General features: G+C 45.9%; 1 protein-coding gene across 16 annotated transcripts in view; it reads right to left on the reverse strand.

Moving 5' to 3' along the window:
• PPIP5K2 (diphosphoinositol pentakisphosphate kinase 2) overlaps window positions 1-18,535 on the reverse strand; it is a 620,162-nt gene that overhangs the window by 449,348 nt on the left and 152,279 nt on the right. For all 16 annotated transcript variants that reach the window (XR_003852104.1, XM_029572559.1, XM_029572550.1 and 13 more), the window contains 4 exons: window positions 12,443-12,597; window positions 10,988-11,089; window positions 10,470-10,631; window positions 1,841-1,962 (listed from right to left, as the gene is read on the reverse strand). Coding sequence is in view for 15 of the 16 variants with exons in the window: in XM_029572559.1 (XP_029428419.1) it covers window positions 1,841-1,962; window positions 10,470-10,631; window positions 10,988-11,089; window positions 12,443-12,597 (541 nt within the window). In the remaining variant the exon portion in view is untranslated. The remainder of the gene's footprint in view (window positions 1-1,840; window positions 1,963-10,469; window positions 10,632-10,987; window positions 11,090-12,442; window positions 12,598-18,535) is intronic.

Below are 18,535 nucleotides of genomic sequence, written 5' to 3' on the forward strand. Positions count from 1 at the left end.
TTTAACTGCCGCTGAAGTCTTAATCATTTCTGGCAATTCAGTTTTACTGTGGCAAAGAGAGCCCTTTCAAATTTAGAAAACAGCTAAAAATATGGCTCTTTCATCAAGCCTTCCAGGATTAACATCCTTGCCACTTCGGCTATTCTTATGACCCCCAGGTAATCTTCATAACCCATGCATATTCTATAATTGCTATCACAACCCACCGTATCCCGGTATCATTTATATTCTGTACTCGTGCACCTCTTGTATACTTTGTACTCTTACACCTTATTTAATCATATATATTTTGTACACTTGCACCCTATTCAACCATATGTTACCGTTCCTCTCTTTTCGCTCCTTCTCTCTAATTTGTTGGGGTCCCCTTCCGACCCCCAGTTTCTCTTAGTTCTCCCCGTCCCCTCCCCCTGTTATTTGTAATTTCCACCTTTTTGTTATTATGTAAACCGATATGATGTGTACTTTAATGTCGGTATAGAAAAGCTGTTAAATAAATAAATAAAATAAATAAAGTTCCTTCAGAGGAATTGCATTTTGCTCCAAAACCACCGCAGTGAAACTTTCCCTGACAGATTGAACTTCTGGCTGCGGCAGACAGAATAACTTAGCTGCAAAGCAGGTAATCACATTAATTTGCCAAGAACTTGCCGAATTAAAATGCAGTCACTTCCTCTTTACCAAACAAAACGGTAACAGAGTAAACATATTGTGTCTTTGGCTCACTTCACTGCAGGAGCACCATCTGCAGGAGCATGGCCATAATTTGACGCTTTGACAAAGTAAAAGGGCTAAATTGAGAACAAATTCCTCTTTCCTCCTTAAATCTTTTATTTTTACTCTATCAAAATAAGAAAAACTCCTATCCAACGCCTGGAGGCAGAGAACACTTGTTGAATAAGTTCTAATCATGTGTTCTGGTGATGTCATTAAAAAAAAAAAAATTTAGATCTCTGCTTCCTTTTGGGCTGGATGGGAGGATGTACGCATAGGTTCACGACTGGTGGAGCAAGATGGTAATGCAACATGGATTTAGCCAAGGGAAGTCTTGCCTCATCAATCTGCAATTTTTTTTTTTGAGGGCATAAACAAGCATGTAGATAAAGGTGAGTTAGTTGATATACCATATCTGTATTTCCAGAAAGCATTTGACAAAGTCCCTCAAACTGGTTTATGCTCAAGAGATGTAGGTAGTGATGTCAGATTTGAAAAAAATGTTTTCTATCAGCTGGATAAGGGACTAAACCCAAAGTAAACAGCAGTTTTGGCCTAGTAATGAAAAAATATCCCATTGTATATGTGAAAGGGGGGATGCAATAGTAAGATGCAGAAACACAGATTTGTTTTAGTTTGTTTTTTGCTCTGGCATTTTCTTCCTGCCCCTTGGCGTTTCCAAATCAATTGGGACTGGTGTCTATTAGGCTCTGGTTCCATGGAGTCTCGATTTGCAACTATCCAGAGTATTTATTTTTTTTTACACAAACTTTATAATCCCTACTTATAGACTAATCATTACAGTGATCTTTGGCCAGGGGCCCTGGACTGTTGCTCCATCTGGAAGCTGTTATGCATGCACTCCATGTTCTATCAGTAGATGTTACTGTTGAGCAAGGATAGAGACTTACTCCTCCCAGGGACTGTGAATGCTGTCTCTGCAGCATCCCCAGCCATGCCCGTGGAGTAGAAGTCAGAGTTGGAAAGTGAAATCAGATCTGCCACACAGCAGCATATCCACTACCAAAGAACCAGACCAGCATAATCATATTTCAGCATATGCGCACTTGCACTATGTTGGATAGGAAAGAACTCAAAGGAAAATAAGGCTTACACTGATTCTTACCCAAGTATTTTTGCACAGTCATCATAATATTTCATGGAGTTTTTCACAAAGCTGAAACCGTTGACATCACAGACATAGGACTGGCCACTAGCACGCAACAAGTCAAAACCACAAACCGTTTGCTGTAGGAAGAAATACTAATTACTTTTTAGAAGTGGCAGGCCAGCTTCTATTTCTCATGTTTCTTTACAGGTTTGAAAGTTTTTATTCATTATCTCTTAATATTCTCTATCACAAAAGGCATATTTACTAAACTTGAGTACAGGCTTTATAGCATTTCACCTCACTAAGTTCTTGCAATAGTCTGATAGTACAAGTAAAAATAAATGGATTCCACTGTCTCTCATACATAAATATGTATGCATGCATGACATATGAAGTTCTGATTCATAAAAATAAACTGAAATACCTTGCAGTTTCATTTTGGATAAACATTTTAATTGCTCAAATTGTAAAAACTATCAATATTGTTTTATTTTAATAAGTAATTAACAGAAAGCATATAGAAACTTGGGGGAACCTCCCTATAAACATTGACAGTATATTTGACATCTCTCGCTGCCTAATTCTAGAGAGCACTAAATAGTGATTATTATAGATTTAAAAAGCAGATTCCAATACATATCCCTGCAGCACTTCACTATTTATCATCCTCCATTGAGAGAACTGACTAGTCTTACTCTGTTTCCTTTCTTTTACCAGTTCACAAACCACAACAGTGGTATAGCCACGGGTGGGCTGTGGTCCACCCACTGATGGGTAAGGTTTACACAATCAGGGCTGCCCAATTCCAGAAGAGGCAGCTTGCAGAATGGTTGTCGCATTCCTCATCCCATAGTGGCCAAAGAAGGAAAAGGCTGCCATGGGACCCTAATCCCATGGTGGATGAAGAAGGGGTCTGGTGATGGAAGAAGGGGTCTGGTGATGGAAGAAGAGGCCCTGTGAGCGGGAGCCTGTATGTATGTATGTGCGTGCCTGTGTGTGGATGCCTATGTTGTAAATTTTCAAAGCCAAACAAAAAGAAAAGAAATGTTTGGATTACTTACCTGGTAATCCCCTTTTCCTTAGTGTAGACAGATGGACTCAGTACGAATGGGTTAGTATCCGCGTGCTAGCAGTTGGAGACGGATCTGACGTCAGCACGGGGTATATAGCCCCACAGGAAGCGCAGCGATTCAGTAATCTTCCTTGCAAAAGCTGTTATGGATGTGTGTACTGACGCTCAGTGAAAAGTGAAAAAGTGAAAACAGGACCCCCCTAACCGATTGACAGTGGCTGGAGACCGCCAGCAGTCCCAACCGGAAGGCGCTGACACCTGGTAGAGTGTATGCCCGTATGTAAGACAAATGCCATGGCTTACCTGGAATCGGTGAAACCCATGTACACAGGCAGCTGGGCGGGATGCTGAGTCCATCTGTCTACACTAAGGAAAAGGGGATTACCAGGTAAGTAATCCAAACATTTCCTGGCGTGTAGCCAGATGGACTCAGTACGAATGGGATGTACAAAAGCTTTACACCCCGCCAGGGCGGGAGGCTGCCTGAGGACCATGTAGTACCGCCCTTGCAAAAGCCGAGTCCTCCCTGGCCTGGACATCCAGACGGTAGAACCTGGAAAAGGTATGAAGGGAGGACCACGTCGCTGCTTTACAGATTTCTGTCGGCGACAGCATCCCGGATTCAGCCCAAGATGCTGCTTGCGCTCTGGTAGAATGAGCCTTAACCTGTAGAGGCGGAGCCTTCCCAGCCTCCACGTAGGCTGCTCTGATAACTTCTTTAATCCAGCGGGCAATGGTGGGCCGAGAGGCTGCGTCACCTTGCTTCTTCCCGCTGTGTAGGACGAACAGGTGGTCCGTCTTTCGCAGGTCTTGTGTCACGTCCAGATACCCTGGGCAGCAATCTGCCGATGTCGAGATGGCGTAATAAACGGGCCTTCTTCAGATTTCTTCAAACCTACCGTGGTAGGCAAGGAGATAGTTTGGTTAAGATGAAACTGTGAAACCACTTTAGGGAGAAAGGAGGGAACCGTCCGAAGATTGATAGCTTCCGGAGTGATCCGTAGAAAGGGCTCACGGCAGGACAGTGCTTGTAGCTCAGAGATGCGTCGTGCGGAGCACACCGCCAGCAAGAACACCAACTTCAAGGTGAGAGACGGGAAAGATAAGCCCCGAAGGGGTCGGAAGGTGGATCCCGCGAGGAAATCCAAAACAAGATTAAGGTTCCATAAGGGCACAGGCCACTTTAGTGGCGGACAAATATGCTTGACCCCTTGCAGGAAACGAGAAACATCTGGATGCTTGGCGATGGTCTTGCCATCCCTCCTGGGACCATAGCAAGACAGTGCCGCAACCTGAACTTTGATGGAGCTGAGGGAGAGACCCTTCTGAAGCCCATCCTGCAGGAAATCCAACACGATAGGTATGGTGGTGGCATGTGGATTGGTGCCATGAGTGTCGCACCATGCTTCAAATACTCTCCAGATCCGGACGTAGGTGAGGGATGTGGAAAACTTGCGAGCTCGAAGGAGTGTATCAATCACGGGCCCCGAGTAACCTCTCTTCTTCAGTCTAGCCCTCTCAAGGGCCAGACCGTAAGAGAGAATTGAGCTGGATCCACGTGGAGGATGGGACCTTGACGTAGAAGGTCCCGGAGAGGAGGCAGAGGAAGAGGCTCCCCTGCCAGTAGTCGTCTCATGTCCGCGTACCAGGGTCTTCTTGGCCAGTCTGGTGCCACTAGAAGAACTAGGCCCCGGTGCGTCTGAATCCTGTGGATGATGGCGCCCAGCAGAGGCCACGGAGGAAACGCATATAGTAGAGTCCCTGGAGGCCACGGCTGGACCAGGGCATCGATTCCGTGTGAGAACGGTTCGCGCCTGTGGCTGAAGTAGCTGGGGACTTGAGCATTGGACCTGTCCGCCAGTAAATCCATGGCCAGAATCCCCCAGTGATCGACAATCATCTGGAAAGCTGCGGGGGACAGCTGCCACTCTCGTGGATTTAGGCGTTCCCTGCTGAGGAAGTCTGCTGTGGTATTGTCCTTTCCGGCAATGTGAACGGCGGAGACGTCCTGCAGATTCGCTTCTGCCCAAACCATCAGTGGGGCGATCTCCAGAGAGACTTGTCGGCTTCTGGTTCCGCCCTGCCGGTTGATGTAGGCCACCGTGGTGGCGTTGTCGGACATCACTCTGACAGCTCTGTGCTGCAGTCTGTGAGTGAATCGCAGGCATGCCAATCGGACCGCCCGGGCCTCCAGGCGATTGATGTTCCACGTGGACTCCTCTCTGTTCCACCGCCCTTGCGCGGTGAGTTCTTCGCAATGTGCTCCCCAGCCACTCAGGCTGGCATCCGTGGTGAGCAAGGTCCACGTGGGCGAGGACATCTACGACCCCCTGCTCAGGTGGTTGGACTGCAACCACCACCGCAGCTGGGTCCGAACGCTGGCGGTAGAGGAAGGCGCGTGGAATAGTCCCGTCGACGGGGGCTCCAGCGAGAGAGCAGGGAATGTTGTAGAGGTCTCATATGGGCCCGCGCCCAAGGCACCACTTCCAGGGTGGAGGCCATGAGACCCAGAAACTGCAGATAATCCCAGGCTATGGGCCGACTGGCACCCATCAGATATTGGATACGCTGTCGAAGCTTCAACTGTCTCTTGGGCGTAAGACTGACCGTGTCCGCCCGAGTGTCGAACTGCACTTCCAGATACTCGATTGACTGGGAAGGCTGTAGGCAGCTCTTGCTGAGGTTGATTACCCAGCCCAAGCTTTCCAGAAGGGCGATCACTCTGCCGGTCATCCGCAGGCTCTCCTCTCGAGATTTCGCCCTGATCAGCCAGTCGTCTAGGTAGGGATGGACCAGAATCCCTTCCCGCCTGAGTGCCGCTGCCACCACTATTACCACTTTGGTGAATGTCCGTGGGGACGTGGCCAACCCGAAGGGTAAAGCCCGAAACTGGAAGTGGCGGCCCAGAACCTTGAAGCGCAGGTAGCGCTGATGATCCGGATGGATCGGAATATGAAGATATGCTTCTGACAGGTCTAATGCCGTGAGGAATTCTCCGGGCTGGACTGCGGCTTTGACGGAGCGCAGAGTTTCCATGCGAAACCTCGGTACTCGTAAGTAGTGATTGACTGACTTGAGGTCCAGCACAGGCCGAAAAGTGCCCCCTTTCTTGGGAACCATGAAATAAATGGAATAGTGTCCAGAAGTCACTTCCCAGGCAGGTACTGGGAGGATGGCGTTCAAGGACAGGAGCCTCGCCAGGGTAGCTTCTAACGCTGCCGTCTTGTGCCGGGGACATGAAGATTCCACAAACCTGTCCGGAGGAAGATGATGAAAATCCAGAAAATATCCTTCCCGGATAATGGCGAGGACCCACTGGTCCGACGTAATCTCGACCCATCTGGGGTAGAAGAGGGTCAACCTGCCCCCTATAGCTTCGTTCCCCAGATGAATCGGCAAATTCTCATTGCGGGGCGCGACCGGGGCCCGAGCCCGGGCCAGCCCCCCGCTTGCGCTGCTTGGTCCGAAAGGACTGATTCCTGGCCGGAGGACGAGTTGCCTGATAGTGCCCCCTATACGGAACAAAGCGCTGGGAACTCCTGCCCCTGTAGGGCCGTGGAAAGGAGCGCTGTCCCCTCCTGGATCGATCTTCCGGAAGTCTAGGCACAGGAGAGGCACCCCAGGTAGTGGCTAGCTTATCAAGGTCACTGCCAAACAGAAACGAGCCCTGAAAGGGTAACCTGGTGAGACGAGACTTCGAAGGCGCATCAGCTGGCCATGGCCGGATCCAGAGCTGCCTCCTGGCGGCTACGGAGGATGAAATCCCCTTAGCTGTAGTGCGAACCAAATCCGAGGCGGCATCAGTGAGGAAGGAAAGAGCGGACTCCATGTCAGCCGCTGGAGCGTTGTTCCTGACCTGAGACAAGCAGGCACGTGTCACCACCGTGCAGCAGGCCGCAATCCGCAAAGAAAGAGCTGCCACCTCAAAAGTTTGTTTCAGAATGGTGTCCATTCGTCTGTCATGGGGCTCCCTGAGGGCCGTCCCCCCTTCCACTGGAATAGTAGTGCGCTTGACCACAGCGCTAATTAAGGCGTCCACCTGAGGACATGCCAGCAGGTCCTGGAGAGCTGGTGCCAATGGGTACATGCCTTTCAGGGCCCGGCCCCCTTTGAAGGAAGCCGCCGGCGCCGGCCATTTCAAATCTATGAGTTGCTGAGCTGCCTGCAAGAAAGGAAAATGGCGAGCTGTAGGACGAAGACCTTCCAGCAGGGGGTTCTGCGCAGAAGGTACCGAAGCACTGGGACCAGTGATATTCAACTTCGCCAGACACTGAGTCACGAGGTCCGAGAGGTCCTCCTTAGGGAAGAACTGCCTCATGGTTCTATATGGCTCAATCCCCGGGGGGAGGTCCCCCTCATCCGGGAGGTCTGACTCGTCCGGCGAAACCTCCTGGTCCGATTGATCTGGACTGTCCAGAGTCGGGAGGTCCCGCTCCCGATAAGGCCGTGAGGGTCCAGGCACAGGATCCCTAGGCGCTGCCACTGTAGCGGCGGCCGCAGCCGCTACAGTGACACCACTGTAGCGGTGGCCGCAGACGCAGCCACCGCAGGAACCACCGGAGCAACAGGGACAGTAGGGCCGGGATGGGAAGCCGTCTGCATCTGGACGAAGGCATGAATCCCCTTAAAGAGATCCACCCAGGAAATGGAAGCAGCCTCGAATCACCGGGGTACAAGCTCCCCCGGGATTCCCGAATGGTCAAGACTGCCCCCCAAATCCGGGGTAGCCCCAGGGGAACTGTCAAGAAACTGCGGCTGAGACTGGTCCTGGCCGGAGGGTCCCCCTGCCGCCTCACATTGGGCACATAGTGAGTCTGGCGCAGTACTGCGTGTGGCCCTAAGGTGGCATGCAGAGCAGAGGCCAAGGGCTGAAATGCCTGAAACAAGCGGCTGCGCCGCTGAGGATGCGGCTGCGTGCTGATCCATACCAAATAGAACAAGCGCGCAATAATATGCGGCAGCAATAGGCGCTTAATACCACAGGCGCACAATAGTAAGAATATGCGGCAGCAATAGGCGCTTAATACCACAGGCGCACAATAGCAATAATATGCGGCAGCAAGAGGCGCTTAATACCACAGGCGCACAATAGCAATAATATGCGGCAGCAAGAGGCGCTTAATACAACAGGCGCACAAGAAGAAAGCGGCAGCAAGAGGCGCTTAATACAACAGGCGCACAAGAAGAAATGCGGCAGCAATAGGCGCTTAATACAGCGAGCGCACAATAATAATATACGGCAGCAATAGGCGCCTAATACAACAGGCGCACAATAGTAAGAATATGCTTAATGGCATTCAATAGGCAATCAACACGTAAGCAGTGAGCAATATACGCTTAATGGCATTCAGTAAGCAATCAGCACTTAAGCAGTTAGCAATATACGCTTAATGGCATTCAATAGGCAATCTGCACTTAAGCAGTTAGCAATATACGCTTAATGGCATTCAATAGGCAATCAGCACTTAAGCAGTTAGCAATAGACGCTGAACGGTAGGCAATAGGCAATCAGCAGTAAGCCGTTTAGTAATATACGCTCTATGGCATGCAATAGGCTTTCAATAATATGCGGCAAATACTCACAGTGGCAGCCAATATGCGAAAACAATACCATATACGCACAAGGAGGAAGAAAGCCGCGCCTATTACGGGCGCGGAATACCTGAATAGGGCCACAAAATGGCGTCCTCCACGGCTTGCCACGCCGCCGATCCTCTAGGCTTCGGAGACCTGGGCGAAGAGACGTACGCCTTACCAGATCCTCGGCGCTCCCGGGCTGGAACTCAGGCGGTCTCCGGCTGCGGGGGAAGGGCCAGTACTGTTCACCACCGCGATTGAGGAACGGCACCCGCTACCTCGTCCACGCCGGGACCGAGGGCCTCGAAGCTCCACCCGAGTCTCCCCCGGGGGGCTCTGCCCCTGCCGCAGTTCGGCCGGACCGAGGACTTTCACCTCCGGGGGACCATGGTAGTCACCCCGAGAAGCTCAACTGGGGGGAACGGACAGAACGTCCCCTGAGGAGCGCGGGGCGTAAGAGTCGAGGAGACAGGGAAAGAAGAAACTAGAACGAAAAGAAAAGAGAAAAATTAAAGTAGTCTTGGAAAGCACGCTGAACAGCGTGCAGGCACTCCAAACTGCTTTGGAGACGGAAATTACTGAATCGCTGCGCTTCCTGTGGGGCTATATACCCCGTGCTGACGTCAGATCCGTCTCCAACTGCTAGCACGCGGATACTAACCCATTCATACTGAGTCCATCTGGCTACACGCCAGGAAATATTCTTTTAATGTATTAACAAATTAAGAGAAGAGCCTGTGTGTGTGGGTGTCTGTAGGTGTCTCAGAGACAGGACTTTGCAGACAAAGCATATTGTTTTTTGCATAGTGCACCTTCCACTGTTCTTGGCATCACACGATAATGTGAAAGACACAAGCCTTTTATAGAAAAGTATCAATTTATATATATATGTTAAAGATGACTACAATAAGATATTGACCAATAATTGCAAGCTAATTATGAATGTAGAAAAAATGTCCTTGCTATGGATAGGGAAATAATCACCAGTGGATTTGGGTAACATAATTTATTACGCCAGAGTGACAAATAGCAACACATAATTTAGGGTTTATAAACGATTCCAAATAAACTTTCTTGCCACAGTTAAAACAGGTAGTGGCAAGGCTTTTTACAAACTAAAGGTCTTGATGCCTTTCAGGTCGCTGTTAGCAGTACGTTTATTTCACTCAGTAGTAGAGTCTTTGCTATTTCGGCAAATAGACTATTGCAACAGCCTGTATAATGGCCTTCCTAAGAAACATCTGCATGCAGTACAGCTGGTCCAACATGCTGCTGCACGGAAATTAAGTGGTGTCAGTAGGAAAGACCAAATAACGGACACACTTGGATTACTGGCTTCCTGTTGCCCAAAGACTACAATTTAAAATAGTGGTGCTAGTACACAAATTGTTTTATGACAAAAATCCCTGTTATTTTTGTAATGTTTTAGCTAGAATATGTTCCTAAACTAGCATTAAGGTCGCAGGATGTTAACCTCTTAGATGTTCCACCATTGCGGAACTATAAATTGAAGTTAACACAGGCAAGGGCTTCCTCTTACATAGCCCCATTGTTAAGAAATGCGTTATCTAAGGAATTGCAGGGATAAAAGATATTTAGTTCTTCAGGAAGTAAGAAAATATTTTATTAAAATATTGTTGATTGTTGATATTATTGTCTGTTTTAATTGTATTATTTTATTGTTGATTGTGTATGCAATGATGTCCTCTGCGTTAATTTAATATGGAATTAGATTATAAAACATATTAAATAAATTAAAAGATTCACAAAATAAAACAAAATATGCAATGCAATACCTTTTTTATAACTAATGTAATATTTCTTGACTAGTTTTTTGGAGCTAATACTCCCTTCCTTGGGTTTGCTTGCACCGTATTGTACATTTGAATATGTCTGGGTTTTTTTTTGGTTTTTTTAACTTCAGCTCAAAAATAGTGCAAAAGTACATTAAATGTAATTTTACACAGTATGTCTTTTACTGTACAATCAAGTTACCTTAAAAGCAAGGCAGACCTTCCATGCGATTAACTTCTCTCTTGCATTAAGGATGACTGGAAACCTAACTTCCTTCCCCTCACTGTCTCGTTCTACCTTCCCATCCAGAGCAGGTGATTTTCGAGCTTCGGCGTGTGCATAGTCTGGACCAACTGTATAAACCTTTGTTAAAGAATGGGGTCAAAGAATTCAGAATTTGCACAGGATAAACTCAGTAGAAAATGAAAGCAAGACCATGCATCTGCTTCAATAGTTACAATTGTTTCACTAATCAAAGGTCTTCAAGCCTCTCACCCTCATTAGGTAATTTAGTAGCAAGATACCTGTAAACAGTATGACAGATCAGTATTTTCCATCAGAAATAGCAATTGTTTTTAATCCATGTTTTACTAGTGATAAAATATTTTATTACTGCTATATTTTAATCCCTTCAGAAATGAAAGATTTTCATCTCTAAGACAACAAGACTAACACCATACACTTTTCTAAATATAAACTAGAACATGTAGTTGTCAAACCTTCACATCCGTGCCATCTGTAGGCATGAACTCTTCATAGACGTATGAGCCAGTTTTTCTCACACTGCTTTCTGGGGAATAAACGCTGCTCCTACTGCCAATCTGGAAAAAGCAGAATCCCTCTGTTTAAAAACTTAAGTACTACCTATTCCAAACACTAGAGGAAAGAGTAGACTAGAGCAATGAGTTGCAAACAAGGGAAACCAGGGTTCAAATCCTATTTTTCCCTCACTGATGCTTATGACCTTCGAATAAGGCACCATCTCCTGTTGACTCACATACTCACTTAAACAGTAACTTTCAAACACATGTAATATAATAAATAATAGCGTAGTCGCGCACATATGCATGGGTATGCAAATCCCACTTCTACTGAGTAAGTCATGGTATTTAAAAGGGGCGGGCACACATGCCATTCCCAGTTTGTCCAGTTAACAGTAGGTTCTCCAACCACCCTCTGGTTTGATAGCCTACATACCCCTCCAGTTACCCGAAATCATTTAAACCCCTCAGAAATGGCTCAATCCTTTTATTTTATGACTTACACGTAATCCACAGCAGAAGTAAAGTTACACAGCAGGAGACCTCAGTGCAGGGTCATGTAAGTATTTACGTGTGCATCTCTTGGCCAGGCCCTGAAATGCCCATGTCCCTTATTGGAATTTTTTGAGATGTGCGCACAGTGGTATTTACATGTGTATCTGGGTGCTTTCTAAAATACAGTCAGTGCATGTAAGCCTGACTTCAAGCATCATCTAATTGATGCATGTGATAGGCTTTTAAAATTCACATTTTAGATTTGTAAGCTCTTTTGGAAAGGGACTTAATGTACCTGAAAAAATGCTGTAAACTGCCTTGAGCTAAAATTGGAAAGGCAGTTTAGAAATTTAAAAAAAAAAAAAATTATAGTACCTTTAATCTTTATTCAAACAAATGCAGATGGGTTCTATCTATTTCAAGACCATTTTGTTCTATTAATCTTTATATCATATGAGGAATCACTCCTGCAGACTGTGTACTTGACTTGTGTCCATCCAGTAAGAACAGTTATTCATTCTTTTACAAAATGGAACCACGAAAACTTAACACTTTTCAGAAACAAAAGCCAGCAATATACCACATCTTAAAATTTGCTGCTAAGCAGTATCCCTTATTTATTAGTACATCGTTAGGATATTATCCTTTAAAAAACATCTAGAACTTTGGGATATTCCGTTCAAAAGATGTACCAATAAATACAATAAATGTTCTAAATAGAATGCTATTTTCTTAATAGAGGAGCATTCATCTAAAAAACTAACAGGCAATTCTAGTAATCACAACCAGATTTATATGGCCCATGGGAAACTATGTGAATAAATGATCTTTTGCTTTCTGGTGCCCAATAAACATGCGCACTGTCAACTAGTAGGACAGCTTCTACTGTAAATCTGATAAACTGGCAGGTAATCTCACCTTCCGAAAGAGTCGCTGACTCCCACCTCCAGCGGAGGTTGGGTAATAAATATAAACATTGTGGTCCTCTGCACTGACAGGTTTTTCTACAAATGGCTTTTGGAAAATTTCCCCATTCACTTCCACATGATCCTCTCCTTCGATCAGATTACATTCTGTAGAAAAAGTATAGTGCATTAAAATCATCTATACAGTAGAAGTCCCTGCCAACTCTTGTTTGAAATCCATATTTTTTTTTTAATTATGTTTATTCAAATGAACCAATAAAACAGAACTGTAATCAAGAACTATTACATTTTCATTTGGCATTTTATGAGTTATTCCTGTACACCTTCCCCTCCCTCCCTCCCCCTCCCCGTTCATGGTGAGGTAGAAAGTCAATAAAAAGTCAGTGGTTGGTGTTTGAGTAATTTGGCTGATCCCAAGTGAGATGAGTAGTATTGTTGGTCATGCATCTTCCGGAACTCCCGTCGAGTGGTGATCAATATCTGCTGCGGGGCTCCAGGGATCTCGTGTGATTTCGACCCTAGGAGCAAGATGGTTAATAAACCCTGCCCATAGCAAAGGTGTATCCACCAATCTCTTTGGCGTAGCTGGTGTTGAAAGTACATGTTCCATGGAGCATAGGTTCAGCATATTTCTGAACCAAATGTTCCAAGTTGGGCCTGGTTGAAGTCAACCAATCCGCTAGTATGACCTGTTTCCCCACGAGACCTGCTTTTCTTAAAAATAAAATCTCGTACGGAGTTAGGTGCAGGTGGGGGCGGTATATCCGAGCCAAATAGCCAAAGGTTCGGGTTAATAGGTAATATCTTATGTAGATATGTGGAACAGGCATGGCTCAATTGCTGCCAATATCTGGATATTGCCTCACAGTCCCAGAAACAGTGGAAGTAGTTACTATCTTCCTTTGTACATTTGGGACAGAGGGCACTATGCGTAATTTTCATTTGTTTGACCCGTGTAGGAGTAATATAGCATTGCCAAAGAAATTTGTATTGGATTTCCCGCAACTGGACATTTTCTGATATGCCAGGTAAGTCTTTAAAGCATGTTTCAAATTCGGCAAACGTCAATGAAAAAAGTGCCCAAGTCGTCCACCTCTTATATGCCAAATTCAAGACCTGTGCATCATCTAGGTTTAGTATCGCCTTATAGTAAAAAGAGATAGATGATTTGTTTTTGTTCCCCAATTGGATGATATCTCTTAGGTTTTGGACCTCCGGGGTCTCCCGCAGTTGAGGTTGCATAGCCTTTATAAAGTGAGTGACTTGGAGGTATGCAAAGTAATCAGAGGAGGGTAGTGCAAATTTTTGTTGTAAAGTATGAAAAGGGAGGAGAGACCCAGATAGTTTATCATATAGGTCAGATATAAAGGCAATTCCCACCTGGTTCCACCGACGGAATGTGCTGTTTCTCTCTCCCTGGAGGGAATAAGCCATGTGCAGTGATGGAAAGCAGGGAAGTCAGGCGTTGTGCTACATGTCCTTTTCTACAAAACATAAGCTAGGCTTTCCGGCACATGTAAAGGAGCGCTTGAGGTTTTATGTGAGACGGGAGCAAAGAAGCATCAATTTGTAATATGGGATTGAGAGATGCTACTCCGTACCATTCTAAAAGGTGGCGATACGGGGTGATCGTTGAGGTTGCAAAGATCCAGTCTTTTATGTGTCTCAAACCACAAGCTAGATTGTACACTCCTAAGTCTGGGCACCCCAGTCCTCCCCTCTCTACTGCTCTAGTTAGTGTGTCAATGGGTAAGTGAGCTCATTTTCCCCGCCAGAGAAAAGATCTGAGTGCTTGACGGAGGGTCTGATGATCTTTTTTTGTTATCCAAATCGGGGTCATCTGTAATAAGTATAGCCACTTGGGCAATAGTCCTATTTTAAATAGGTGTACCCGACCCATAAGTGATAACGGTAGGGATGTCCACAGTCTCAAAGATAGTATCGTGTGATGCAAGAGGGGTTGTATGTTAGTGCTGTATAGCTTGCTTATTTGTATTGGGATTCTAATGCCCAGGTATTTGAGGCAATCTGATACCCATCGGAGCAGGAAATTTCTAGGCCAAGTTCTGTATTAGTTTTCCCGTGATATCCACAGCCTCAGATTTATCAAAATTGATTTTAAGGCCTGCAAAGGGGCCAAATTGATGCTGAATATCTAGAATGGCAGGAAGCTACCTCTTGGGTTGCATAAGGAAAACCAAGAGGTCATCTGCATAAGCAGCAATCTTAAAAATGTGATTAGGTCCCCCAAATCCTCACACTTCTCTGCAGGCATCAATTTTCCAGAGGAGAGGATCTATGTATAGGATATAGAGTAACGGGGATAGAGGGCTGCCCTGACGTACACCTCTTTGAATCTTCACCTCCCCTGATAAACAATTATTTACTAAAATCCGAGAGGTTGGTTTATCATATAACAATGAGATATATTGGAGGAAATCCCCTTGAATGCCAAATTTTTTGTAGGATCAAAAAAAGATAAGGCCACGCTACACGGTCAAATGCTTTTTCCGAACCTAGAGCAATGGCCAAGGCAGGGATATTTTGGTGTTGGCAGATGGTCATGGCTGTTAGTAGCTTAGTTAGTAGCTGTTAGTAGAGCCCGCTCACCCCAGCAGTGAGCCAGCAGCAGCAGATTTAAGGCAGAGGAAAAACAGTGAAAGAGGGCTCCAAAACCAATAAATTAAAGAAAGCTGAAAAAAAGAGAGACAAACGCTGCAACCACGTGGTGAGTTGAAACGCTCCCACCCCCACCCCAGCCGGCCTCTCCCCGCTCGGATTTGGCCCTTTAAAAGTAACGGAGCGTCCTGGGGCGTCACGCACCCAAAGGAGCGCGACCTAAGGAGCCTGCTCCTTAGTGCGCTCCTTTGTGAGCCTCTTTGGGTGTCTCTTCTATGGACCCTAACGTACGGGAGACCACTTAACTTGTGCTCTCCTCAAGAACCCCATTGCCACCTAACTCCCACCAAAAAAGGCTGGCCACGGTCCTCCGCTGAACTGTCCAGGACCAATGAGGATCACTTTACTCCTCATACAGACTATAACTATTATCTTCGCAACTCAGATCTTATCCACCTAGTCCCTCGGACCCGGTCGGATCTAACAACAACCGGCGCACCACCGCAGGGTAAGGGCCTACCCCTCCCCCCCCGAGCCGGCACTCAAACGCCCGCAAGGCCCACCTGCTAGCTTGCATCTATTGTACTGTACCATCAGTGCTTAGCCCTGTATTTCGCATGGATTCTCATACTGGTAATGTATCCACCTGCATACTGAAAATTCTTCACCTGCATTCTGTATTATACTCTGTTTTATATTATATTATATTCTGTATGATATTCTGTATTATACTTGCACTCCACCTGCATTCTGTATTATATCTACACTCTGCACATGTATTGCATCCACCTGCATCTATTGTATTGTATCCACCTGCATCCACCTGTTTTCTGCACATGTATTGTATCCACATGATAACTTAAATGACATTACAGCACCTCGCATGTATAACCTAAGTAAAGCCTTCTAAACAGTCACGCTATTTACCTCAAAGGACTGATACACCGCCAGCAACCGGTCAGACAACTCCATTCACAACTACGGAGGACAGAGTACTCCTCCAGCCGAACCAACAAACTTACAAACACTGTCAACAATCTTCCCAACCTCTCTTCAATCAGACAGACACCTTCTTTCAACCATTCTTCGCAGACTAAACCTCCTCCAGAATTCCACGCATCATGCACATTTACAACATACCAATCATCCACAACCAAAGGAGAATACCTTCAACTAATTCCACTAACGTCATACAAAAAAGAATTATCCCTATCATGACATCTCCATTGAACCAACTTCTAGGCCTCACGCTTCTATCAGTCACCCTCTTCAATGCGCAATCCTTAACTAAGAAGACACATATCCTCAATGATTACCTTTTGGATTCCAACCCAGACATCTGTGCCATCACAGAAACCTGGTTAAAAAACTCGGACATAGCCTTAACCAACCAACTACCCATCCAGACATATGACATTTTCACCTTCCATAGACACAAAAAAAGAGGAGGTGGACTCCTCCTAGCCTCCAAGAAAGAACTCAGACTGACCGCACTCTCAATCAAGACAAAGTCCAAATTGGAAATGGGTCTAGTCAAGTCAAAACATCTACAAATACTCTTAGTCTACGCTCCCCCGGGAGTTCTAGAAACGGACCCGTCACCCCTCATAGAATCCATCGTGAAACATATTAACTCAGACCTTCCAACAATGATCATGGGGGATTTCAACCTCCATACAAACGCAACACCTCTTTCTGCAAACTGTGAAGCCCTCCTCACCACCCTCAGCGCTATGGGATTTACTCAGACCATCAACAGCCCCACACATAAAGCTGGACACACTCTGGATCAAATATTCATCAACTCCAATTTCACATGTACAGTAGAACCTTCTTGTACCCCAATCCCTTGGTCAGATCATTTCCTGATAGAATCTTCCTTCTCCACACACAGACACACACCGCCCCACTCCTTTCCACCATTCAATTTAGGAAAGCATATCCATCGGATACACTCAGCGATCAGCTCTCCAAAGAACTTTCTAACTTAGACCTAGCTAACCCCGACTCAGCCCTATCCTCCTGGCAAAAGATTACAGAAGCGGTCGCAAACAAATGGTGCCCTTTAGTCTCCAAATCAATCAACCCAACAAAAAAGGGAAATCAACCCTGGTTCAGTGCTGAACTTAAACAAATGAAACAGACCTTACGCCATAAGGAAAACAGATGGCGAAAAACCCCTAACACTTCTACCCTTTCTACATACAAGGGATTCTTACATCACTACAGGACCGCCATTCTACAGAAAAAAAAGGAATACTATGCAAACAAAATACACCATTTCCAATATGATGCCCAGGCCCTATTCGCCTACGTGACACAAATCACCAAATCTACCCCCCCCACCTATTCCAGACGAACAAGCTCTTTCCAAGGCTAATGAGCTCGCTACATTCTTTCAACAGAAGATCTTAAATACACTCGCCCTCCTGCCTTCAAATACTACACCTCCCAAGCCAGGTGAGAATCCCCAGTCTCTTACTAGACCCAAATTTGACAGTTTCGAGTCAATCTCCACTAAAGAGATTGAATCCCTTTTAAAAAGGCAGAAACCATCAAGCCATCCGGCTGATAACATCCCATCGAGACTCCTGCTTCTCATCCCAAATGTGATCTAAGGACCTCTGACCGGCATCATAAACAGCCTTCTAACGCAAGGAAACTACCCAGACAGTCTAAAAACCGCCTCACTCAAGCCCCTCCTCAAGAAACACAACTTAGATCCTAATGTACCAGCTAATTTCAGACCCATCTCTAACCTCCCATTTGTTGCCAAACTAACGGAGAAACTGGTAAACACCCAGCTTTCTGAATATCTTGAAGACCACAAGATCCTATACCCATCGCAATATGGGTTCCGTAAATCACGCAACACGGAAACTCTTCTCATTTCACTTACTGACCATATTATCATGGGGTTAGACAAAGGACACTCCTTTCTGTTGGTCCTGTTAGACATCTCGGCGGCATTTGACACAGTCAACCATAGCATCCTGCTGGATCGCCTAACAGACATCTGCATCTCCGGATCTGCCCACAACTGGTTCAAGTCCTTCCTCAGCAATAGGACTTTCAAAGTCAAAATCAACAATAAAGAGTCACCCCTAACTAAATCAACTCTTGGTGTACCTCAGGGTTCCTCCTTATCTCCTACCCTCTTTAATATTTACCTCCTCCCCCTCTGCCAACTGTTAACAGACCTCAACCTAATTCACTATCTGTACGCAGACGACGTGCAGATTCTAATACCGATAACAGAATCAATCTCAAAAGCGCTCACCCATTGGAACAACTGCCTTCTATCCATCACTAATCTACTCAACAGTTTAAACCTGGTTCTTAATGCCTCCAAGACAGAGCTGCTCCACATATCCTCAAACGAAATCAATATCTCCCCACCATCTCCACACATCTCTCACATTACTTGCAAGCAGGTTAGAGACCTTGGGGTAATACTAGACAATCG

This window comes from Rhinatrema bivittatum, chromosome 1 (assembly GCF_901001135.1).
Source record: "Rhinatrema bivittatum chromosome 1, aRhiBiv1.1, whole genome shotgun sequence".
NCBI classification, from domain to species: domain Eukaryota; kingdom Metazoa; phylum Chordata; class Amphibia; order Gymnophiona; family Rhinatrematidae; genus Rhinatrema; species Rhinatrema bivittatum.